Consider the following 27,098-nt stretch of genomic DNA (forward strand, 5'->3'; position numbering starts at 1 on the left):
TATTTTTGAAGGAAGCTCTTGAATTTCTAAGTAGATGACGGTCTTCACAATTTAACACCGAATATATTGCACAGGAAATTACAAAGAAGCCGCTATCAAGGGCGTGCGCGCCCCGTCGGTTTGTGCACACGAGCTGGTGCATGCGCCCGTCTGTTTGTGAACGCGAGCTGTGCTCGTGCCCGAGAGTGAGGCGACTGCGGGAGGAAAACAAGCTAGAGACGATCGAGACGCATCCTGACCTGCAGAGACACTCACTGAGACGTGTTGACGCCCTGTAGGGTTATGTTCACACCGGAGGCAGCTCAGGACACCGAGGAAGAGTCATAGGGTGAGTAGCTGTTATAACTCATCTCTCAGACCCATGGACAGGGTCAGGGTTAGTCTAGAATTGTACAGGACGAGAGGTTTAGTTTCTGCACCGCCTTTTATGTCTCAAAATGGCGGACAGGCCGATAGGAGCAGCAGGTCGCTGTCTGAAGTTATCTCTGTAAGAAACAACACATACAACCGACTGTGGGGGATCCAATCACACAGACAGTGTTGTTAATGTGTGCTCCACCTGGAGTATAATCTAAGTGTTAATAATGCGGGTCCACATCGTAGTCCTCATCACTTGTGGGTCATGTTGCGGGACTCCGGCTGGTAGCGGGCTGATGTTACTTCACCGTTAGCCTGCTGGTGTTAGCGGCTAGCGTTAGCCTGCTAATGTTAGCAGGGCAGAGCCGACGATACGTCCATGGAGACTACAGTTAAAACAAGCTGCACAACAAACCGTCCAGCACCGACTCATCTAACACTGTGTGCGTGTGTGTTGCATTTCTGGGAACGTAAACGTGGTAGTCTTGTCAATGTTGTAGATTATTGTAAATTAGACATTGGTTAGGTTCCCATTAGGCTATTAGTTAAATTGACGTACAGTTGCGTTAAAAGCTTCTTTTTTTTTAATACTTGTAGTAAGCTACTATTACTGCCCAATGCCCATGTGTTGTCATTGACTAGCGTCCCGATGACACCCAATGCTGGCAGTAACGCGACTTGGACAATGCTCCTATGAGCTGTGCATCAGCCGTCGGGTAGGACGCTCTGCTTGTTTTATGTGATCAGCCATGTCAAGTAATTGCACATTATGTACCGTTGTCGATCGTTGACAGGCGTCAGATATATGTTTATTAAATACCTCTCGCCTAGGTTGTGAACATAATCTTTAAGGTGTTAATGTAGCCTTCCTATAATCCATAGCCTGGACAGAAGCATTGTCATCACTACTGCAACTTGGTGGATGTTGATCCGCATATGATCTGGGTGGAGTAGCTGATACATTGGAGTCCCTTTAATGGAGTCCAGTCCATTAAAGGGATTGTGTAAAACTAACATGAAGAAGTACTCTACACTAAAGTGGTGTGGTGACTGTTTACGGTTTGATACGTAAGAACCAATTATTTATGTGCTAATTTATTTAGAGAGAAAAACTAAGCCATTCTGCTCGTGCCTATTGAGAACACGATGACAAAGTAGAAATTATTTCGAGATCTTTCAGTTTTGCCTTTAAGCCCGGTTGTCTATTGGCCTTTTTTGACGGATTCTATTTTGCTCGTTGCTTTATAGCATTATTCAGTTGAACCTACCTAAGTCGCGTTACCACGTCAACGCCTACTTTTAGAATGTATTGTTGTTTTTGTATGAGGGTACCGGGTTTAATGCAGTGTTTTTATGGTGCAAATGCATGCATGTAGATAAAAGAAACAGAATAAAATCGCACATTCTGTAATGATTCATTTGTAGCAGATTAAACATTGTCAATCAAAATGTTTGAAGCCTAGATTTACATCTGCCTGAAATGTATCATGTGATTTATAATAACCAATGCATGTGCTGAAAGGATTTTGTCGAAAGTCTCATTCAGGTCAAAATATGTACAAAAATTAGTTTCAGTTTTTTAGTGATCCTTTATTGTACAGTTTTACGTCCTACAATTCCTTCACTAAAGCTTCTACATAGCACCTTACTTTCAAGCTGAATGACTGCAGGTTACAGAACTTATTACAAGGAATGACCCATTTTCTCTGGGTATATTACAAGATGACGTGTACACAACGCTTCAGTAAACCAATCCAGACTAACTGAAGAGGCCTCACATGCAGCAAATATTGTGAAACATCAGCGGCTGACATGACATTCCCCAGGTATTTGAAACATGGTTACTCTATTTGACCTAAATTCTACGTGAGTAGAACCATATTGAGATATGAGACCCACAACTTGCTGCTCCATATAGGGTTCCTATGAATAAATAATGCGATAGAAGATTCTTGTAATGCTAAGAATCCTGAATAATCTTATAATGCAAATGTACATCCTTTATAAGATGTTGTATTATGAAATATAGGGTACATGTATATTATGATAGTATAGTTGGATAAACAAGTGTAACAAAAACCCAAAAATCTATTGACTATTGATCACTGTCATTAGTTCTACTAACTTATACTCTTTTGCTTTTTTGTTTGGCACATAGAACACCAACAAGAGTGTCAACGAGAATCATACCTTTTGTCGGACATAGGACACATCTTTACTTTGGGACAATAGTGACTTTCTTCAAGACAACAAACTGCAGGGTCAAGACTCTGTAGGAATTGCAGCTGCCTGCAGCAATTAATTGTAGACAGAAATATGGTAGATGATCTGAATGTATGCCCATTTCTGTTAGGGAATGCTTGGTGTTCATTTCAGAAGAAGCACTCTAGACACTACTTTCATTGCTAGACCAAATTTCTTATAAAAAATAGGTAAATTTTCCTGCCAGTTATTGTAGTGTTGTATTTACTAATACTTGAAACAATCAAATAATAGGTAGAATGATACGAGTGATCATTCACCATCCATCAATATATACCAATATATACCAATCATTGTGATCCCATAAACTATCACCCAATCCTGAACTAGTATGACACATGGGCTGTTCATCGGTCATGATGGCCAGGGACTCTTGCACCATCATCCAGGTTGGCATTGGACTGTCTTAAGCAACAGGACCAGATAATGTCGACATGATACAGTGGCCTGCTTGTTTCCAGGGAGACTGATGTCAGGTGTTCTCCTGCTACATCCTAGCAGTCTCAAGTCCACTGTCGATAGGCAAATACTGCTACTTGCTTTACCTATTCCAACCGGCTGCTCACTCAGTGTCACTCACTGTCAATGTGAGATTAACTTTAATCAGACTATTTGAATGAATACAAAGGCCAAAATGATGGGACAGATCTTTTATATCGTTTTTGCAGAAGTCAATACAATGTTTTCCATCTGTCATTATTCTGTGTAGCCTGTGTGTGCCTAGCTGACGCAAGCAATTCAATGAGTGTTTCCTGGGTATTCTCATCCCATATTTGAGACTTGCTTTAGAGACCTGACAGTGTTTTCATGGCAACTGCGCACTCTTGTTTTTGACTTGCTGCTATGCCTGGCTCAGCTGATGATTAATTGTTTTTTTACATGAGATATGTTGTATCATCATGAAACCAAGATAATGATACTGCTTTGTGAGTTTGTGATTATGTTTATAGCCTGTCTGAAACATGATTTTATTATATACAAAGATATACTTAGTTTTATTCTGATATAATAATGACCCATGTAATGTGATGACACTCACTTACTGAGAATGATTCTTTGAAATCATAAACCTGGTAGGATATTGGTATGGTGCCCACTACCTACAAAATGTCAATACGTCAAAACATAATTTTATGTCAGATCATTACAGACCATGGGAAAATATGATATATCTTTACTATATATGATTATTATGGCCAGGCACAGTTTTAATTTGATTAAATGTATTTATTTCTTAAGAATGAAGATATAAAGCTTTTGAATTTACACATATAGTCTTCTAGCCTAGCCGTTTGAGTTCTTATCAATGAAAGAAAGAAACATAACAAAAAAAAATTAGACAAACCTCTTGTACATTTAAAGTAAGGTAATTTGTGTTTTTTTCATTTGACAAAAACATTAAGTAGTATACTTTTGCTATAGAGGTTAGTATTTCATTATTGTCCAAAATAACATTTGGCTATAATGGTCCTACATTGACTTAAGCTTAGGACCAGTATTGAGATGCCAGTTCAAACATCTAATTTGTTTTAGAAAAATTAACAAGGTAAACATGTTTCACATGAGGTAGCTCCCACATGTAGCTTACAGTAGTAACGGTGCATAATTTAACTACTGATGGTATTGTATATCTTTAAACTCCCTTAACATTCACAGTTTTTCTAATTTCTCTTAAAATCACACAAAACAAGCGCACACACCATATCTTTCCACTGGTTTCACTTTCCAAGTGAAAGTCTGTGATGAGTTTGAAAAGAGTAGTTTGTAAGTAGGTGGTCTGTGTCAAACGTGAACTTGATGGAAGTCCCTTCTGTGCCCGATTTGATGTTGTTTTGTGTTGCTGGACTTGGTGGACTATTGTATAGCTCTAACTGACTTGTCTTCGCCTCTGTTCTCTCCTTAGATGCACTGGCGACCCACCTAGTGACTGGTCTGCAGGCTCTCTGTTCGTCTTGTCCCGTACACCACCAGGTTGGGAGGCAGATTCCCAGGCCCGTCTCGGACGCTAAACGTTTTTACTGGACCTAGCCAACAGGCCGCTTAAGGAGTGCAAGAGCACCTCTTCACGTGTGTTGTTCGGACCAGCCCCGCTCATCTCCCGACAGAGGAGGTCGGAGCAACTGTACCCCTGCCCAACCATCTAGTACCCCTCGCCCCACGACCTGCCACACCATGGTGCTCTCGCAAAGGCAACGCGATGAATTGTAAGTTTCTAAACTGATACATCAACACATTTCTTAAGGCCTCAAAAAATATCTAACGTTTCTGCTGAGCTTTAGGTTTTAGTATTTGTGCAAGTGTAAATTTCATAGTGTTTGAAATTTGTGCTTGAGTCTTCTAACCTAGAAAAAGGCTACGCTCGTTTTGTGTTACATGTTCAAGCCGTGGGCAAGTGCTAGCTTTGACAGGTGTCAGTTATCTTTCCATGACATTCAACACTTTTTTGTTCTTGAATGCTGTAGCCTACATTTTATTGGAATAGTGTTGACCCTGATTTGTCATTTTTAAACTGTAGAGGGCATGATTCACGTTAATGATTAAGTGCAGAGAATATGCAAATGCAGAGGATAATTGAGTGACAGCCATGAGTCAACATCAGTTATTAAGGAGAATGCTAATATTTGTTTGCATTCAAATGGCTCTGTTAGTTCCTTACTTACATATACAGAGCAATTTGTACTGCAAATAAGTGGTACTCGAGTACTAATTAGAAACTATTAAGGAATCTCAGGATTACTGGTAAATAACATCAAGCATTGTTTTGTGCATATTTAGTTGTGGGTAAATTGGCTCTATTTCTATGATGTATTTTTCAATACATCTATTTCATGTATTGAAGGTATGGTTTTCATGAGCTAGGAAAGGGATCATATAGAAGTTTGGCTTGCTACATGAAGTGCATTTCCATGAGTATTCCCTATCCCTTGTCTTTCTTATATTGATTTTAACGTCTCTGTAGGCAGTTGTCATTCTGACAAAGCATGGTGCTTCATAATGAGCAGGGGAAAAACATTAGCTGGGCTAGAAATCAGCCCTGCCTAATCTCACCAACTATGTAATTAACTCCTGAGGCTAGGATTAAATGTTTACCTACCTCCTGCCAGACGGTAGGAGAATGGGAAAGGTAGAGGTCTCTGAGCTCTAGACCTTAAGAACTCCAATCTCTTTCCTGGTTAAACATTGTGTCTCTGAGGTCTCGATATACAATGGATAGATGCAGTCTACACAGAGTTAGTTGATGTATAGATTTAGTGAAATAGAATTCACTGTGGAATATTTCTATCATGTTTTAATAATTGATTTTACTCCCTGTTTTGCGCTTGCTGATGTCATTGAGAAATGCAGTTCCTTCCACATGACATGGCACTTCTCCTCAACAATGTCTTTCTCAGATGTGTTTCTTAGATTCTGGTAGTCGGAATGGCAAGTTCTGTTGGAATGCTGATGCCTGTGTGCTCCCTGTCAAACAAGCTTCTCGTTTCTTTGTTGAATAATGCTCTTGCCCCATGGTGTACAGGAGCATAGTGTAAGACCAGCAAACCATGTGAGCCATGATCAGGAATTCATTGCATTCCATTTGTTGGGGCTACCTATTAGTGCTGCCACCATCTACCTCTTTGGCCCCGGATACGGCGTTAAACTGAATCTAGGGTTTTTTCTTCTGGCAAGTTTTGCTTCCGATATCTGTTTTTTACCCAACTAAAATAGCCTAATCGTTAGTCTTATACATGCTTCTCATGTATATGATTTGTATTATGCATGAAATAAAATATTTCTAATATTATACAATGCACGCAAGGAACAGATATTCTGTTCTGCACACTGTTCTGCACACATATGAGCTGCGTCTCAAGTGTGAACGCCACCATTTCTTGAATTTGGCGAATTAAATTGAGGCTGTGAATTTTACAAATTCTAAGATGTAGGGATCAAGGTCTCAGCGGGTGAAGAGCGTACCATTAAGGCTCAGTCCTTAGGGCATTGACCCGTGGTCATTGGCTGCTTCTCTCTCTCCCATACTGTCTACCTCTTGCTGTATCTGTAATGATTAAGGCCCAATCCCATTTCTACCCCTTACCCCTTCAAAACAAGGGGAAGGGGTAAGGGGTAGAAATGGGATTGGGCCTAATGCATAGAAATGCAAAATAAATCTTGAAAAAACGTAGGGATCAACATATTTGTTATAATTCTGGTTGCGAACACTAACTGCCTCTTCATACATTGAGACCCTCTACTAAAATCAAAATGAATATTTGGAGCAGGATTGACTTCGTAACCGTCTCTAACAAGTTGAACCTTGTTAGATAAACTTGCTGTTCCAAACAGAGCAGTCTTGTCTCTTTTACTGGCCCCATCAGCACTTGAGTCAGATGCTGTGATTGCGCAGCATCTTCAAAACAAGTCTTACGTTTCTGAGCACATCTAATGAAAAGCGCATCTCTGTTCCTTTTCAGGGTCAGGGGATGTGCCTTTTCTGCAGGCATTTGATAAAAATAGACCCAGAGCACAAACCCTCCTCTGCCTGTGGACACCCATGTGCAGTTGGCCTTTGCTGTAGACAATTTCTATGTCTTCTGATAAAAGGACCATGTTCCTTGGTCTGCTTTGCTCCTGGGGCTGTGAATGTCACGACGAACACAATGAATGCCAGACCATGTGCTAGAGGTGGTCAGCAGTGATTGAGGTGGCCAGCAGTTGCATTATAGTATTACGAACAACCTGGATTGGCTGAGCAAGCAAAGCTCCCATTCCATGTCTCAGACAATGGAAATGGTCATGCTCCTTTTTTTATGTAACTGCATTAGGCTTCTTTTATTATAATCTTTGTTTTGTTTCCTTTTTACATTTGTTCTTGAATGAGTCCTATTTGAAGCCCCTATTTTACCGTTAATTAATGTCTTGAGCCTCAATGAATAGGAAGGTAACCCTAGCTTGGACGGTGAACGTTGCCTGGGCGTGGCTGGGCTTGAATTGAGAGAATGGTTTCGAGGCAGATGGAGATGTATAGAGTGCTTCTCAGTGGCACCATGGCTACAGTGTGTATAGAGGGCACCAGTATGTATCAGCAGGGGGTCCAATCAGCAGGATGTCTCAAATCTTGCCTCCTGCATGACAGACGGATGGAAGCACATGGTTTCATTGTCTGTCCTGGGACCACTGTTTCTTCCAAGTACTTCCCAGTACACATACAAGGCATTGATCTAAGTATGAGGGGCAGTTCTGTATTGTATATGATGGTTATTCATTGTTATTTCCTTTTTATATAGACTACTGAAGTAGTGCATTATATAAGGCCTGAATAGACACATCTTTTCATGCTGTTTTACAATATGGTTAAGACATCAAAAAGACCATCCATAATGTCTTTACGATTAATTCACAGAATGAAATTGTTTTCGTATCCAAACCCTAGAAGTATATGTAAAATTCAAAGAAATCACACTGGTGTAACGTTTCTCGTAGTCTCAACAGTATGTGTGACTCCAGTGATGGGCCATCATTGAGGCCCTGCCAGAAGTACCTCATTGTAACGACAATTGGGCTCCAAGGCAGCCAGGTCCATTTCTTCTTTCTCAAACCCAATTTAGACGTGGAACTTGCAGAGGTTTTTAAGGAAATAATCATATGGAGCATTTTTTAGTTTGTAATACGGAAGTATTTCAATTTCCTTTCCCTTGGTAAAAAAGGATGTAAAATGCCAGTGTGGTAAATAACTACAGACACGATCTGAGTGACATTTAGATCCACATATAATACACGTTCAGAATGATATACTGTATGCAAGCTGGATTCCTTGGTGCAAATGGTCTTACAATACCATGCATACGTTCTTGGCATGGGTTTTGGAAATGCTGATCTGGCTGTGTTAACACCACACTCTACCACTTTAGCTACAGAGCTCCATGGAGTAATGTGCTGTACGTGTGTGTGCATTACATTTATTTCTCACGCTCAAATCCAATTTTTGATTGACTGTAGTGCTCTTAGTTTATTTGTGCAGGGTTCTGGAGCTCTTGGTGTTTCATTTAAACATAAAACGGTCTACTTTTGGCTAGACTATTTGGGGTATCCCGGAACCGTGTGTGTGTGTGTGTGTGTGTGTGTGTGTGTGTGTGTGTGTGTGTGTGTGTGTGTGTGTGTGTGTGTGTGTGTGTGTGTGTGTGTGTGTGTGTGTGTGTGTGTGTGTGTGTGTGTGTGTAAAGGGTTAGGGTTATAGCTATGTTGATCACATAGCTATACTTGGCTGCTGCTACACCCAGACGAGTGTCGACGGGTATCTTAAACGTATGTGTTTCAGATCTGCAGCACATACAGTTTATCTTTAATAATGACTTTGGACTTTGAGCTGTACATTATCTCATTCTTTAATCAGATTCATTGCTAAACATGGCTCTCCCTTTTACCTGTTTAAAGTGTGTGTGTGTGTGTGTGTGTGTGTGTGTGTGTGTGTGTGTGTGTGTGTGTGTGTGTGTGTGTGTGTGTGTGTGTGTGTGTGTGTGTTCAACGCTAAGGATTTTTTTTCCACTTGCCCGTGGGTCTGAATTCTACTTGCCCGAAGTCAATTTTCACTGGCCCCAAATATAAATAGTTTTTTTTATTAGTGGTTATCAAATAACGACAAAGATTCAGGTAAATTGTTATATTTTATCTTTATATTATCTGCTTTGTGATAACCACATTTGCCTCCGCGTTCTGTTTAGTGAAAATAACCGGTAAGGCACCGGAGGACGGGTTATCAACAGCCCGCTTAGCTGCCATGCAAGCAAGATGCTGCTTGCTCTTATCGTGACACTCAAGCATTTGCTTTCTGAAAGATGACGTTCCTTTACAAAACGAACCGCTTTTATCCGCCGTTGACGGGAACTTAAGGCAAACCTCGCAGAACAAGTTGGTGATTCCTCCACATCCTTGAGTATAACCCAGGGGAACTCCTTCTTCCAGGATGCTTGAAAAGTTTGCTTACGCTTGAGCTTGTACGCAGCCATCTCCTAGTTCTTAATCTGCGGCGTGCCGGCTACCTGCCGGGAGTCACTCGATTTTGAATCGCCGAAGCCACATTCAAATAAAATCAAATAGTACACCAAGCATTATCCGACGAGGACAAGGAGAGGGGGCAACATAATAACTTTATCGATGATCGTAAAAAAAGAAATCAATTTTCTTTTTCTTTTTTTTTGCTTCGAGTCCTCCACTTGCCCGAACGGGCAAGCGGGTTGTCATAGTTACTTGCCCGACGTGGCGTTTTACTTGCCCCGGGACGTCGGGCAATCTGTCTGTGTGTGTGTGTGTGTGTGTGTGTGTGTGCGTGTGCGTGTGCGTGTGTGGTGATGTCAGTGTTAGCTGGCTGGCTAGTGCACTCAGTTCTTCATTTGTCGCTCTCCTTAACGGATGAGCTCACTCTCTCCTCCCTTACTTTCCTTCTCCTCAGTGTTTGTCATCCATGACACAGTGGCTCTCCATTTTGAAGTTGCTGGAAAGCACTATTCTGCAGTGTGGGCACTGGGGAGTAGTGTTTCAAACCTGCTGGCTATAACATTGGGCATTAAATACATTAGTTTACCCTGGGGTATATTGCAGCAGGTAATGCGTTTTCTTATTGCAAGTTATCTACCTTCTTGCAAAAATGTTTCCTTTTGAACACATTAAGGCTGGCAAGGTTTAATACCACTGTATGCTCTGAGTGAAGCAGTTTATGGTTGCTTCTATTCTGCCCCTCCTCAATGCCTCTCCTCTACCAACTTCCAACCACGTCTTCTAGCCGTGCGCTCCTTGTCGCCATGGATACCGCTGGGTCCACTCTTTCTGCACCTTCATTTACCTATTTCTATTTGGAAACTCTCGAACATGATGGCATGAATTATTTTTTTTTTTAAATTTGCCTCATTCCTCTTCAAATTGAAAACATGTAATTATGTCTGGAGGTGAATGGTAAGGAAAGGGCAAGGGATGGTGCAGGCTTACCTTGAGTGAATCGCAAATATTACATTTTGTTTATTTTCTAGTATTTAGAATTGTCTCATTAATGATATAATTTCCAAAAATATATATGAAACTGTCTGCTGTGTTTCTACTAGAAAAATGTTCTTGCAACTGCTTAGCCTTCAACATGTAACCTCGGCAAAACTTATTTTCTAGAACGCTGTTGTTGAATCCCATTATCCCATATTAGGTGGAGACCCACCTGGTATAAGTAAATGCAAAACAATTTGGCTGGCTAGTAGTCATGGTTTTGGTTGACTCTGTTAATAGATGCCTCTTTTTTAAATGTCAATCATATTGAATGTGTATGCTTTCCAATGGAGGAGGCAAAAAAGTTGTCACACATTTTCAGTCCCAAACATTGACAATTGTGTTTGTTTGGTTGGGTAGAAGACTTTCGTTGCGTACATGTGTGTCTAATTTGACAGTTGGGATAGGTGTAGCATTGCGCTCAGCCATCGTCTTGTCTGGCCTAGCCTGCTGATGGGACACGATCTTGGCTGTCAACTCGCACTGTGGAAGGACACAAACCTCAGCACTTCACAAAGCTTTCCTCTCCCAAAATTCCCACCTCATTATAATACACTTCCAAAAATAGTCCTCACCCCACACATCGCCGTTTGCTCCCCCCCCCCCCCCCAAACCTGCGACAGGCAGGCTGTCACAGACCCGATAACCTCCCGCTAACCTTGAGCTGTAATCGGACTGCTCCTGTCATGAGGGGCCTTCAGGAGGGAAGAGAATAGAGGGCAAAGGGGTTAAGACCGGCCTTCATCCTTATTCTTTTAACAATCTTTTTATTTCATCATTCCTGGTCTTGGCTGTGAGTTATCTTTTTTTTTTTTTTTTGGAGAGGCCAGATATGACAGGGTTACCCCGTCACTTCAACATGGGATGAAACCTGACACAAGCAGCGAGGCTGTGGTCGTAAACAAGCCAGCCTCAGACAAAGCCAGGAAAAGGCAGGATGGCTCTTCTCTTCTTGCTCGACTAGCCCTTTGTCCTCTCTATCTGAATATCTCTCTCCTCGTATTCTCAATGCCACCTCAGTGTTCAGCCACTGGTGTGCTTTTGTCCCTATCTCATCAGTTTCTCTCGGTTTAAACACAGTCCCCGTGTTTAAACCTCATGGAAAGGCTAGCCTCTGGTGACTGCTGATGCCCCTTCAAGGTGTCTGCTCTGTGGAGACGCACAGGCAGATTATCACGTGATCCCTGGCTTCTCTTCTCAGGCTCGGCAGCACACTTTCCTCAGTCCCAAACACACACACACACACACACCGTTGCTTTACAATAGCGATGCAATTATAACTGCATTAATTGGCATATTCAAATTAATCCGTTGTAATGCTCATTTGGATTAGGCCTTTATTTTTTGTGCAAAAAATGGAAAATGGCACCATTTAAAAAATAACATTTCGATATTGTGCTTCTTTTGATATTACATTGGATGGTATATGACTGGAAATTATGGACATTTTCTGAGGCTAGTTACAAAATGTGTGAATACTAGTTTGCGTGTTCTCAACAAGCCCAAAAATCTCTGGAAAAGGCCATATGCACAAAATGCCTTTGACCTCAGTAAAAAAAAAATAATACAAATAAAAAAACAGCATGGTCTTACTTGGCTGTGGCCTCACATGCTGCATTCTTGGTTAGAGCAGCTGATGTCAACTGAGTAGACTTGTCCTACCACCATTTTTCTTTGTCAGTCTTAATTTGTTGAAGTAAGGCTGCCTGGGCTTTGCACCACCCATCAGTATCCCGATATCTCCACCACAGGGACTCCCATTTCCATTATTTGCCCACAGCCATGTTATCTCATTATAGCGCTCAGACAGATGTGCGCTCTATCTGTGTCAAATGTGAAGAGGTGTGTGGGAGGGAGTGTGTGGGAGGCTGTGCGGGGTGGGGGAATGCAAGAGGCATACTGTGAAACTGCAGTCTCGTATTAAGTCTGAGACTTGGGTGAATGGGTAACAAAAGTTGAATCAATTAATTCCCTTTGTCTGACACATTTCCATGCATGCTCATTTTCGGTCTTTTGTTTCACTGCATAAGCATATTGCTTCTCATTGTGCTTAACATATCTTGTCTGCTAATCAGCCAGACTAATTGTTAACGTTTTAACTTTTTTAACATTTTCAGAAATCGTGCAATAGCTGACTACCTGCGTTCCAATGGTTATGAAGAAGCATATTCCACCTTCAAGAAGGAGGCTGAACTAGATATGGTAAGTAGCCAATAGACTAATTCATCCAGATATTGCCTTGCCTTGATGTGCACTTTTTTTAGCCCTTTATAATTAATGAAGTTTTATGAAAATGTGTACGATAAACGAAAAGTGTTCTATTTGACAAGATGTCTATCAAAGATGCTATTAATTGGCGATGAATATTAATTAAAAACATATCGCTTTATGCTTAACATTTCTGGGAGCTGGCTGTGGCGAATTGAATGTTAGATTTCCTCTTGGCTAAAATATACCGTAGATTATATAAAGTGGCTTATTCTGTTGCATCCCTTGGAAATCAACTGAATAATTCATGATCCAAAGGGCCACGTGTATCCTACTGCCCACCTAAGCAGTAGCATGCTAAAAGCCCACCACCTTTTATACCCATTCATGAAGGCCCTTTTATTATGGGACTGTTTAGCATCCTGTCACATTATCGTGGAGGGGTGCTCGGCCGAGGGTAGGTCGGGTCCTTGTGTACGGGTTTCGGCCCTCTTGTAGGGCTTTAAGGCCATTGGTACCAAGCAGCACTGGGCCACCAGATTTTTTGTTTGTGTAGAGAATAATAGTTTTAGGGTATCATAGGCTTGTTCTGCTATAGTGCAGCAAAAGCAGATCCATTTGCAACATAATTGTGTGTGTACGTGCGCTGCACTGACAAGATCTGTTGACCTAATGGGCAGAGAGACCAGGCAGATGGCAGAGTTGCACCATTACTGCACCACTGCCTTTTCTGTCCTACATTTATTTTCGGGCTATCTTACAACGTTAGGGCCATGGTGTGGTTGACTATTATGAACGCCTACAATCCAGGCTTTTGGATGCTTTGTTAATTTCCATTTTATATGTTAAATACTATTTAAGATTTGATTAAACAAGTCCATACACCATGCCCAGAAGAAATTGGCATGTCCCACAGTTGCAAAAAATAAATAATTACTCATTCTCACCTCCCATGATGGCAACATGCCAAGCTATTTCTGGCAATCTGTTGGTTAGGTTTCTGAAGGGAGTAGCAGAGAATAGATTGGATCAAAGGCCATGGAAGATTTGTGCTGTATCTCACGAATGTGCCACACACAAACTACTGTGGACTGGGAAAGTGAAAACTGAGTCGAATGACTAGTATTAGACTAACATGCTATCCTTTTCATAGCTGAGACTGTTAACCAAACATAATGGTTTTTAACTGATTATTATTTTTTAATTACGAAATTAGGCAATATTTACTGTAAATATCAAAAATCTGAATTTTATGTCAGATTTTGAATCTATGTTCATTGTGATACATAAAAAAGGTTTATTTTTCTGGCCCTAGTTTCCTCTAATTCCGGGTAGGTGACTATAAACCGCTAAAACCTTCCATGTTTGTAGGAGATTATCTTGCCTGACAGGGATTAAGAATAGGAGTGTGTGCGTGTAGCTGAAGGTTGTGTCCGTCTTGCAATCATGGTTGGCCAGGTTAATTATGAGTCTAGCCAAAGACTCTGCATGGAGCCTGGCCATCAGGCCCCCCCCCCCTCACGCTGCTAAGGCTAAACCCAGGGATGTGATTGGCTTTCCTTGCCTGTCTGTCCTGACTCTGTGCCCTCCGATCCACAGAACGAAGAAATGGATAAAAAGTATGCAGGCCTATTGGAAAAGAAATGGACCTCAGTCATCAGATTACAGAAAAAGGTTTGTACCCCTCCTCTCCCTCCTTTTACTTTTATTTCGCACTCGCGTTGCGCGCGCTCAACCTCTAGTTGTAATTAAACCCATAGCAATAATGTGGAAACCCCGGTCGATAATGTAACTAATTTCTGAGAGCATAATATAATAACATTTTGCCTATAATGTTACAATGTATAACATTCGTTCACCACAAATTACTCTAAAAAGCAGTGCCAACATTTTAATATTTTTTAACCATTCAGCGAACAAAAGGCAACAAGCTGATTATCATTTAGGGGGCCACTCAATGACATGTAGAAGCGTCATCAACACGCCCACTGAAGTGGTGGGAGAAATTTGACTTTCTACTCCTCATTCACATGTAAGGTATTTACATTTCCTTAGGAAAATGACATGATATGTTATTGACACATACGGCCCATCAGGAGAATATCAGGATTTACACGTGTGTCTGAAAGCAGCTAGTGTGTGAGCATTTGATTTCATTATAAAATTAGTCAATTTATGGTAACAGGGGTAATTGTTCAATGAAAAGTGTCGTATACTATGCATGCAAATCAATTATTAACTATATTTTACTGTTATTCAGGGCTGAAAAGTGCATTGACATTTTAAAATGCAAGGCAACTACTATTGGTTAGTTGAAAATAATGATCATCATTGAAATTAAACATCTCATCCGGTGTCCTGGCCAAGACAGGCAGCAGTAGCCTACAATCACACGTAGCATACACACAAAACATAAGAAAAATATAACCACTAAAACAGTCCGCAGGGGGGGAAGGGGATATAAATATCGCAAGACATTTCGGGAGGCTCAAGGAGGAGAGTAATATTAGGTTTGAGCAACAAAGTGTTGCTGTGTGCGTTTGTCGATGGCGGAGCCGTTATGTTAAAAAACATAACGTCTTACCTGGGCAAGTGTCGCTGCGGTATGTGCGCGTGCGTGTGTGTTCTTACCTGTGCGTGTGTGTTCTTACCTGTGCGTGTGTGTTCTTACCTGTGCGTGTGTGTTCTTTCCTGCACGTGTGTGTTCTTACCTGCACGTGTGTGTTCTTACCTGCGCGTGTGTCGATGGCGGAGCCGTTATGTTTAAAAACATAACGTCTTTCCTGGGCGAGTGTCGCTGCGGTGTGTGCACGTGCGTGTGTGTTCTTACCTCCACGTGTGTTGATGGCGGAGCCGTTATGTTTAAAAACGTAACGTCTTACCTCGGCTAGTGTGTCGCTCCCTTTGTTTTGACGTGCGGTGTGTGTGCGCGCGCGTGTGTGTGTGCGTGCCTGTGTGTGCGCTTCCATGTATGTTTGTGCAGTGTATGTATACGGTGTGTATGTGCGTGCTTGCGGTGTATTTATGCGTTTGCGCGTGCGGTGTTTGTGTGTGTGTGAGCTGCAGGTTGCTTGGCACATGCGCACATGACTAACTTGAGCAACTGGTGCGACAGGCTTGCTATTATAGTAGTAAGATTACAGCATACAGCATACATATTCCACCTTCTTGAAGGTTGAATATGCTTCAGTACTAACAGTGACATTGATGTGGTCTGGTGAACCATCTGGGACTGTTACAAATACACTGTCTAACTACTTACAGTTAAAGGGGTAGTCGGAAGAACCATCTGTAACAACATATTAATATGTTCTAACACTCAACACTAACGTGACCCAGGACAGCTTTAAGCCTGTTTAGAATAGCTTGTGCCTAGTCGAGTCCAAGTGACCGAGCGTGTCTCCGTGCTGACGTGTTGTGTGCGGCCGCAGGTGATGGAGCTGGAGTCCAAGCTGAACGAAGCCAAGGAGGAGATAACCCTGGGCGGTCCCGTCACTCAGAAACGGGACCCCAAGGAGTGGATCCCGCGCCCACCGGAGAAGTATTCCCTCAGCGGGCACCGCAGCCCCGTCACCCGGGTCATCTTCCACCCCGTGTTCAGCGTCATGGTGTCCGCCTCTGAAGACGCCACAATAAAGGTGAGGCGTTGGTTGTTTTTAAACGTTTTTAAACACTTTATTAGATGTTGGACGGACAGCTTCCGTCTTGATCTAACCCCTATACCCTTCTGCCTCAACACCTCTACTCAACCTCTTGGAGGTGGGCTTTGATTATTTTGTCCGCTCAAAGGTTCATCTCATCACTGGATCTCCTGCTTGCTGTAGCCGCTGGTTATCAAACTGGGACATGTTAGTAGGGGGGGGTCCTCGACTAAGATTAGTCTAATATGATTTGTCGCACCAGAACCATCGTCGACTGATGTTATTTGACATATGCAGCTCAATGATGCATGCATGTTTGGGACTTTTGCAAGGTTTACACACTAGAGAATAATAATTAGGTTTATCAGGGTTTTCCATAGCTGTCTATAGGAGAGCCACAGCGCCTAAAGGACCGCCTCTACAAACAAATAAACTACTTGTCATGTCAGCATCGGTCTTCAATTTGACAGAAAATATAGCCATTGACCCATACATCATATCGTAATTAATATAATACATTATAAACTCAAAAGGTGGCTGGTCTCAGTGGTAATGGAGGGCTCTTTTCTATCTGATGTCGCACGGTATTGATATCTGATCAAGACAACTTACACCGATAAAGACAAAGTCGTTTGACCAGTTACAAATTTAAGATGCATGTTGATGACAAGTGCAGCAACGTTAGCAGGACAGCAAAAATGCACTACACAGTACCGACGCGGAAAATCTTTTTCACTTGGTCCAATTGTCAACTATAATACAGACTAGCTGTCTATCTATCGGACGATTCAAATCGTCGAAGATTCGAGGTCACACCTACATTCTTGTGAACATATTTTTTCTTGAATGTCGTGCATGCATTTTCATTTATGGAGCTGTAAAACCACATTCTCACACAGTCACATGACGTCTGGGTTCTGAACGTCTTCTACGAGTACTTGGCAGATGGCACTTTGCATCAGAACTAATTCTTGTTGGTTGAGAATTATATATTCAGCTCTGTGGCAGTTGAAAAATATCAATCCATCATCTTGCCACTCTATGTGCCTTTTGTTATTGCAGATCGATGCTTTTATTCCTCGTCAATTCTGTAAATTTGAGCCGAGGTATTTGAAAGACTGGACCTGCTGTCATTTAGTCAATGTAAAAATGTAAAACATCCATTACTGCTCTGGCCATCCTATACTGACATTATTACGTGTGTTTGGTAGCTCACTGCCACTATATCAAGACTAGGAGTTGGCAGGAATCCCCCAATGAGATGCAAATCCAAAAGGAGTGGGGCTTGTAGCAAGGAAATCCCCATTCAGATGGCAGGATCCTTGGTGTCTCCGATCACAGCTTGTCTAAATACCCCCACCCCAGAATACACCACAAAGGGCTTAATCCTCCACGGCAAGCCGTCTGTCGAACATTAACCATCAGGTGTCTCCTTACTATTACACCCTATATTAAATTCTCATGTCTTTCAAAACCCTAGTGTATCTACAGTAGCAGAAATGTAAAAGGGGTTATTAGCTATGCAATGATGGACTAGTTAGAAAATTATTATACTGAAATGTATCAAGACTTTTCTTTTTAAGATTTTTCCAAGGCAGGTCATTTTTTTATTTGACTGCTATGTTACTCTAAGCCGCAAAATAACACGTCACAGATGGTAATATATCCACATACATAAACATCACATAATCTGTGTCTGTGTACACGCATGCATGTGTACACAGTCACAGAAGATGTGATATTTAGGTGTGCTTGTGTGTGCTTATCCTTCATCGCAATCGGAACAACAATATTGTACTTCTGCTTATTTCCCCTTAATTGGAGTGTGAATATACGCCTTGGACCCCTTTCTAACAGCCATCTACTGGTGTCCTCCACTAGGTCTGGGACTACGAGACCGGTGACTTTGAACGCACACTCAAGGGGCACACAGACTCAGTGCAGGACATCTCCTTCGACCAGACTGGCAAACTTCTAGCATCCTGTTCTGCGGACATGACCATAAAGCTGTGGGACTTCCAAGGCTTCGAGTGCATCAGGACCATGCATGGTAAGAGCCTGATGGCTGCTGAAGATCCGTCTCTGCTGTGAATTATGTCTGCTGAAGTTGTGCTGAACTGCACACGTCATTCATTATTGTTCATTGCATACAGTTTTGGAGAAAAACAATGATGTTCAAATACCTCTAGCCTTGCACATTTTGGTTGGCAAGGTGGCTATTGCTTTGCATTTTTTAGTAGTATTGTATTCGTAAGAGTAGAATATTAGAGTATTCTTACTAAATTTGTTATCCGACACTCGAATTCCTGTGATGTAATTATTGGTTGTTGGGTCTCGGTGTGTTACACAGTTTATTATCACGCTGTTATCCCACGATGGTCACCAAGTAGCCGGCAACCAGTCGAAACTGCAAGCTTGTGCTTTATTTACTCTGGCATATGCGTCCAGCCCTCCTCACGTTCAGACGGATTTCGGAGAACCGCTGTCGCATTTTCATAAGCAACCAAGGTGGCTTCCACTGATATGTCACATGTATTGTTGCTCTGATTGGTTGTAGAGCTAACCAATTGCATCCATAGTCATTTTGGTTTGTGCACGTTGATAACACCCCTTGCAAATCTAAAATGAACTAACAGATTCCAGACTAATAACCATTTACAAATTGGTCTAGGGATGCCAGGCTAGAAAAATCGGAAAAGTCTCCATATCAAGAAAGCCCAAACGGTCTGGGTGTGTTTCTCCTGCTCTGAAATACCTCCCCTATTCACACAGACTGCTCTCTTTGGGATATACTAATGTACCATATTAAATGTTAAGTGGACAAGAGAGAATTTTTAAGTAGTTTATCTCGATTTTCCTCAGCTGAGAATATAGTGTGTCATTGCTGATGTCCTCCCCAATCTCCCTTTCAACCCTAATTGCAATGTAAATTACAACTGTAACGATTGTAGACGTTACCCCGGGCTGTTCTGATAGGAAGACCCCCCTCAGAGTGATAATTCTGTCTAAGCTGTCTAGAGAAATCCCAACCTCCCCTACAGCATGTGTGGTAGAGCATATTTGGTACAGCATGTGCTCCAATCCCATAATATAGACCCTCAATCGAAACAGGTTTTAGATCTGCTAGATCTAAAATCTTTATTCAAGTTGTTAACCCTGATATTTGTATTGACAGTGTCTGAGTCATTGAGTGTGTATGTATGTTGGGAGTGGATTATTTTTACGGTTTTGGGCAAGTGGCTGAGATTATTTCCTTGTTTCTATCCCATCCTAATAGATTCCCTTTTATTCCATTTTTCTATTTTCTTCCTGCATACCTAGACATTTTAATACCTCATGTTCCACACACTCCCTCTGCTTACCAGGATAACTGATTCAGTGTAGTAGATTAATACAGACTTGGAGAGCAGTTTAATTATCCTCTTCAGTACCACATCATTTTTTTTTCTTTCGGTCTGGCTGCCAGACTTTTTTCAGCCCCTCCCTAAAACACACATGCAAAAACACACACACTCAGTGTTGACCTTTTCTTCAGGGACAGTCTTTACTCTGCCTTACTGTGCTTAGCAGCTCAAACACTACTTGATATCTAGGTAATTAGCTTTCTCTTCTTCCCTTTAGAACCTAGTTACCCCCAGTAATGTGGCTTCTCTTTAATTGGTTCAACAATCTAGACAATAATGCCATACAGTTGAAATCTCTTTTGGGTGGAATTTTATAATTTACTTAAACCAAATTTTAGTTTGTGTTGTTGGTGATCCTCTATTATTACATACTCAAAGTGGATTGAAGTTAAATACGTACAGCATCACTTCAACTGATGGTTGGTCGTATAGGGCTTGTACGTCCTGACGTCGGTATGCAAGGACTGCCACCATTTTGGTAGGATAGAATCATTGGAATGTTATTGGTAGTAACAGTGTTTTGGTCAGTGTTTACAAATTATTTGTGAAATTATTTTTCACCATTGTTGTGTATGAAACTGCCACAGCGCTTCACATGCGTTGCATGGAAAAAGAAAGTTTAGATTAGCCACGGTTACTTGTTAATGTGGATTTAGGATTTGACATTACTACAACTCTCTCGCGTCATGGCAAAACGGAGTATCACCAACACAGATTCCCATGATCCACTCTGATGCACAAGCCCTAAAGCGGCGGTCATTGTTCTTCTTGTCTTCATCTAATATTTGCAGGACACGACCACAACGTTTCATCTGTAACCATCATGCCCAATGGAGATCACATAGTGTCCGCCTCGAGGGACAAAACCATCAAAATGTGGGAGGTCGCAACTGGGTATGTGGCTTGTGAAACCACCCTAACTGTTGAGCGCTAAATCAATACCGTCGTCATTGTAGTGTTCATTAAGTGAGCACTGACGAACGTTCATGTCCCCCCCCACCACCCAGGTACTGCGTGAAGACCTTCACCGGCCACAGGGAGTGGGTGCGCATGGTGCGGCCCAACCCGGACGGCACGCTGATCGCCAGCTGCTCAAACGACCAGACCGTGCGCGTGTGGGTCGTGGCGTCCAAAGAGTGCAAGGCCGAGCTGAGGGAGCACGAGCACGTGGTGGAGTGCATCTCCTGGGCCCCCGAGAGCGCCTACCCCAGCATCATGGAGGCCACCGGCTCCGAGGTACGTCTGGTTCAATGTCACACTCCCAACACGGGCTCTGTATGCAAGACGTGGGGTTAGAGGGATGTGTTGGTTATTACAAGACTCCCAACACTGTCGCTCTATACAAGACAGAGGTTTGGGTCCGTTTTGAACCAAAATCTATTTTGTGAAGAAGCAGGGAAAATGGGCTCGGTGGGCCCAAGTCAAATGTTACTAAAGTCAAACACCGTAGAATTTCACTTTACACCTAAGATATCTATTTTTATGTAAAGATATGCTAAAACCCAACTCTACATATCTGCCTACACTGAAAGAGCAGGACGTATGCATAATCTTGATAATAATAATGCTAAACGTGGGGCCATTTGCACTATAGGTTCATAATGTGACCCGTGCTGTCCACAGTAATCTCTAGGTGATCAAGAGCATTCCTCTTCCACTTGCCTAGTCAGGCTAGTGTGGAGCTCTCACACTGAAACCACGAGTCGGACCTATAAAAGACCACTGCGTATTGTTAGAAGAGCTCGAAACTCACTCAGTTACTAACATGCACGCGGAAACACACCCGCGCAAACACTGAGCACACACATACTGACACGCACACTGACTGCCATGGCCTAGGGTCAGCCCCGGCACACTCGCCTCTCTGCCTTGTGATCAACCGTGTCTAATGCTGGGTTCATCTAATTAAAGCGTGTGTCCTCACAGCGAGAGACTCACCTCCAAGTGCAATAAAAATACAATGTCCCGCTTTCACAACTTTTTGATCCGTTCTATTGGTTCATAATAGTCCTTAGTTCAATTAAAAACATTGAAGTAGGTCAATTTTGCCTGCACTATTGAGCTAGGATTTGACTAGAGATCGTGGATTAACTGGCAGAGAAACCATTTTGAGACATTGTAACCACACACACACACCCAAATAAATAATTATAACTAATTAACTATCTAATGTTACCCCTTTGACTATTTTTTTGATTGTGCTGCTGTTCTTACTGATTAAAATAGTCCCTCCCCGAATCAGTAGGCATGTAATGACTTTTGGTTCCAATGTACCTCGTGTATGAATGTGTACTGTGGGAACGACTTCTTGGTTTGGTTAGCAACAAAGGAAAGTAGCACTCTGTGGACAAAGAAGCAGCTCTCAATGGATTATGGCCTTCCATTGCCATAGAGAAACACTGTCAAAGGGCTGTATATTCAGGCAAGATAAATTGGATTTTGAGACAAAATATATTTTTTTCCATTTTTAATATTGCAATACATATTGTAGCAGACCAGTGTTGAGTCCTTTTTTTTAAAATTCCTACAACCCCTCCACAGTGCAGTTGCTTAACCTAATACAAGCTAATTAGAATAGTGACAAAGTGTGCTTGGTGCATTTTTTTGCATATTGTGTTGAAAACCACATCGCCCTTGAATAGCTAAAGTCTAGCCTGTGGTTTGATGTGGAGATTACATTATTAAAAGTAAGTTTCATAATGTCCAATTGTTTCTATTGTAATTCACACTGTCGCAATGCCGCATAAAACGAGAGCTGGTTTGCAGGCTGCTTGTTTAATCTCTGCATGTAACGATGAACATGATGCGCTCCTGGGCTGGGGCTCTGCTCTGTGCTCCTCTGCCAGACATTTTTGTAGTTGACGTGTTGTACAATCGTTGAAAGTGTAGTCACGCCTTTCTCCTTTGAAGTTGAGGTCGTAACATCCTCCTCTCCTCACCCACCAGGTCAAGAAGAGTGGAAAGCCTGGGCCTTTCCTGCTGTCCGGCTCCAGAGACAAAACCATCAAGATGTGGGATGTCAGCATTGGCATGTGCCTTATGACACTGGTGAGGGCCGGTCCATAATCAGCCACCATAATTAAACGGTTTCTCTTGAATTCTCAATGAGATGGAGGCTTTGGCTCATTACGCCCTTCTGTTGCAGGTCGGTCATGACAACTGGGTGCGTGGGATGCTTGTCCACCCCGGAGGCAAATTCATAGTGTCCTGCGCGGATGACAAGACCCTGAGGATCTGGGACTACAAGAACAAGCGCTGCATGAAGACCCTGTATGCCCACGAACATTTTGTAACCTCTCTTGGTAAGCAGCCCCACTACCCACGTTTCATACTGTCCCTGGGTCTCCATCAGAGACTCGCACCGCTTCCCCCTCAGGTGGCTCCTATGAACTCTTCTCCGTGGAGCTAGAGGAAGCTGCTTTAGGAAAACTCTTTGCAGTATAAACAACACGTCTTCCCCCACAGTATGTTTGTTTGACGTCCTGAGGATTGTATTGAGCTGGGTAAACAATTGCCCCAGGACCACTCAAACCACCCCCCCCCGCCCTCCCCCCTGCCCCGAGCTGAGTTTTCACTAGATCAAGGCTTGGGAAGGCTCCTTAGAGGCCTTCCTGGCCTGAGATCTGCTTTTCTGGGCAAGCTGTTTGAAGCCGTTTCCTCTTGAGCGGTTGAAGGTCTCCCCAGAGGGAGGATACTGCTAGAGAAAAATGAATTGAAAGTTCGAGGGCTGGTTTAAAAAAATAAATAACCTGTTTGTATCTATCCTTTTTATTTTTTATGTTAAAAGCGGTTATATATAAGGTTTGTTTTACCAAAATGAAATATCCTACAAAATTGTATGGGTGCCTCCTTTATAAATTCCTAGTATTCTATCCATAGTATTTCATCCGTAGCCTCTTAAGTCGCCCAGGTGGTGTATGTTTTCTCTGCCTTGCGTTGTTTACATAGTCTCATTGCTTTCTCCCCAGATTTCCACAAGGCTGCTCCCTACGTCGTCACCGGGAGTGTAGATCAAACAGTCAAAGTGTGGGAGTGTCGCTGATTTGTGCCCGAGAAGATTGGACGGACAACTACCCCTGCCATCTAATCGCTCCCTTCAGATCCGAATAAGCCCCCAGCCCCCCTTCCCCACCTTCCATCCCCACCCCACCCTCACCCTCACCTCCCCCCTCCATTCCACCTCCTCCAGAACCCACCGACCAGCCCCTTGCCTCCGGCCGCCCACCGTGGGTATTTACCTAGTGTGCTCTCTGGTTCAGTAACTATTGTCCTTCTATGTAAATTATTCCTGGATGTAGATTGAGCTATTAAATGTTACACACAAAAAAGTATTCTTGCATGGTAATCCAAAATTGTATACTATAAATTAACATTACATTGTCTAGAAGTACCATAGGTTTAACACGAGGCTGACCATATGTCAAGCAGCCTTACCAACCGAAGGCAGATCTTTTGTTCCTTTGACTGGTGTAAAAATGTAGGGCACTAAAAAAAAAAACACAATAATTTAAGAAATGACAGTGGCGTTCTTTGTGTACGATTTATTTTGTGTATTTTTATTTCTCTTCATTCACTGTCTTAGTCTGTTGGTGCCTAGCTTGGTGAGGTGTTCAGAGGAGAAAGGCAAGAAAAAGGAACAATATGATCCCTTAATGGAGATATAATTGTTGGGCTTTGTAATTGGAATAATCTGTAGCGTTGTAACCTCATTCCTCGACTGTGCATACCATTTTACTTCATGTGGAACTAGACGATATTTTAATGGCTGCATATAAGAATGTTTCTTTGGACCTTTGGGGGGGTGGGCAGGGGGTACTCTTGTCAAGTTGGGGGATCCCAGATGGGCATAGAAACCACTGATAAGCTTTAGAAATTCTGCTTTGCATTCAGGAATCCAATAGTATCATCAATGGCTTTGTGCATAGGACTGCTATGATGTGGCGCAGATGTCCACTTCTTTGTGAGCATGTAGGCCTAAATTTGATGTGGTTCAAGTGTGAGGATCCCCTACCTCAAACACCCATAGCCTGTTTGTTTGCCCGTCACTGTCAAAAAGTGCCCTGGCTTGTGGGACCCGGGCTCCGGCAGACTTCAGGGAGTAAATCTTCTAATCTCTAGCACTTGATAATGACAGGAGCTGTGTCTTCATTCATTTGAAGTTGCACTGTAACGTCATACGGTCTGGCTCACGTTTGTTCAGCTGAGTCCTTATCGGTAGTAGTTGTTGTCCCGTGGTGCCACTGCAGCCTAAATCACAAGGGTAGGGATGTCATTTGCCAGTCAAATGGAGAGGCAAAGGGCGGGACACAACGTTAAAGTGGTTTCTGGGTGTCCCAAGATTTCTCAAAGGGGGAAATACGATCTGTATAATAAAGTATTGCCGGGTAAAAGAGCAGATTCTGTAAATATATAAAATGTAAAATTAGCCTTTTGGGGAGAGATTCAGCAAAATCTGTTTTGCCCACAAGGAAATGCAGCATGGGGATTCAGGAGAACTTAGGAAAAACTAGCAGCAGACATACTAAATAAATATGTATGTGGGCTGTTGAACTAGGAAACTTAGGAAAAACTAGCAGCAGACATACTAAATAAATATGTATGTGGGCTGTTGAACTAATGGTTTATGGTGAAGTTTGCTGCTACGGTTAAGAGCTCCACTGTGTACGGCAGTGTATTTCCCTAGATGAGCCATGGTTTGGGTTTTTCGTCTAAAGGGCACAAGAAAGCTTAAGCCTAAGATGGGAGGAGCTCAAAGTGCAAACCTCACAAACCAATTAGAAATATGTACAAATGTCCACTTGAGTGGCTTTTCCTCTTCCTATTTTTCGTTTTTGATTTTGGTGCAACAATATTCTACAAAGAGCAGGAAGACGTTCACAAGTAATCGTTATTGAGTGTGTTAGAAAGAAACCATTCCGTTCCAATGGAGGTAGAATATATAGAGTATCTTGCATCTAACTCTGTAGCTGACCAAGGAAATTAATTTAACTTCCCTGCACATCCATGCTTTTTAAGATCTTTGGCAATGTTTAGTGATCAAAGACATGACAAAGATTTAAAGACATATTAATAAATGCATAATGATATTATTTGATTAGCCTTTCATTCCAATGCAGTTCTTTGTTAATAAAGAATTAAACTGCTTAACTGATCTTATCTAGCCTCTTTGCCATGTTTTTTTCCTGTTCCTGTACTGGATGTGGCTACCTACTGCACAACCCCCTGCTACCGGCTTGTGTGTACTGGATGTGGCTACCTGCTAGTGGCCGGTGTGTACTGGACGTGGCTACCTGCTGCTAGTCGCTAGTGTGTACTGGACGTGGCTAGGCTACTAGCTGCACAGCCTCCTGCTGCTGTGTACTGGACGTGGCTACTAGCTGCACAGCCTCCTGCTACCGTGTACTGGACGTGGCTACCTGGTGCGCAGCCTCCAGCTTGTGTGTACTGGATCTGACTATCTACTACACAACCTCCTGTTAGTGGCAAATGTGTCCTGGATGTGGCTACCTGGTGCACAACCTCCTGTTATTGGCTGGTGTGTACTGAATGTGGCTACATGCTGAACACCCTACTTCTAGTGGCTAGTATGTACTGGATGTCTATACCTGATGCACACCCTCCTGCTCGTGTCTAGTGTGGACTGGATGTGGATACCTGATGCACACCCTCCTTATATTGGCTAGTGTGAGCCTCATGGGACCTGTTGATAAAGTACTGCATGTAATAATGGACTAGAGGCAGAGCTGTTTGGGTAGGCCAGCTGGTTGATTCGAGTGCAGCATTCTCAATGCCCAACAAGCAAGCTATTACTGACGTCACTATGATAATGCAAATTGGCCCCAATGACCATAGAACATCCATTTCTGAAGGTGTCTGTACAGGCAATGTAATGAACATTAAGCTTATAACGTTAGTTTATAAAGGACCGAACAGCAAGACTCCATACCAAACAGTTCAGCTGGCTGGGTGACTAAAGGCAGCTCTGTTATGTGGCTTTAAAGACTTATCATGTTTGTGTGTGAAGCTATACAAAAGGAGGCCAGAACTCCAGAGTTAGCTGCCTCCTTTGTGTCAATTTGACTGGATTGCCGCAGACTGAGATGTTCCAAAAGAGAATCCCTGTCACCTTAATCAAGGGAAGGCTACTCATGTCTACTGTTACTGGGTCTGGGCCCAGTAGGTTATTCTTTCCTACATTAATCCTGTGATTCCTTGC

General features: G+C 42.4%; 1 protein-coding gene across 1 annotated transcript; it reads left to right on the forward strand.

The window, feature by feature from the left end:
* The first annotated feature begins 107 nt into the window (after positions 1-107).
* On the forward strand, positions 108-24,931 carry LOC115561284 (lissencephaly-1 homolog A). Its single transcript, XM_030381227.1, has 11 exons — positions 108-328; positions 4,523-4,823; positions 12,747-12,831; positions 14,437-14,511; positions 16,269-16,475; positions 18,360-18,528; positions 20,674-20,776; positions 20,890-21,118; positions 22,829-22,930; positions 23,028-23,184; positions 23,851-24,931. The coding sequence occupies exons 2-11, from the start codon at positions 4,792-4,794 to the stop codon at positions 23,922-23,924; spliced, it is 1,233 nt and encodes a 410-aa protein (XP_030237087.1). The 5' UTR covers positions 108-328; positions 4,523-4,791; the 3' UTR covers positions 23,925-24,931.
* Positions 24,932-27,098: the final 2,167 nt, after the last annotated feature.

The sequence above is a fragment of the Gadus morhua genome, chromosome 16, assembly GCF_902167405.1.
Source record: "Gadus morhua chromosome 16, gadMor3.0, whole genome shotgun sequence".
Lineage (NCBI taxonomy): Eukaryota > Metazoa > Chordata > Actinopteri > Gadiformes > Gadidae > Gadus > Gadus morhua.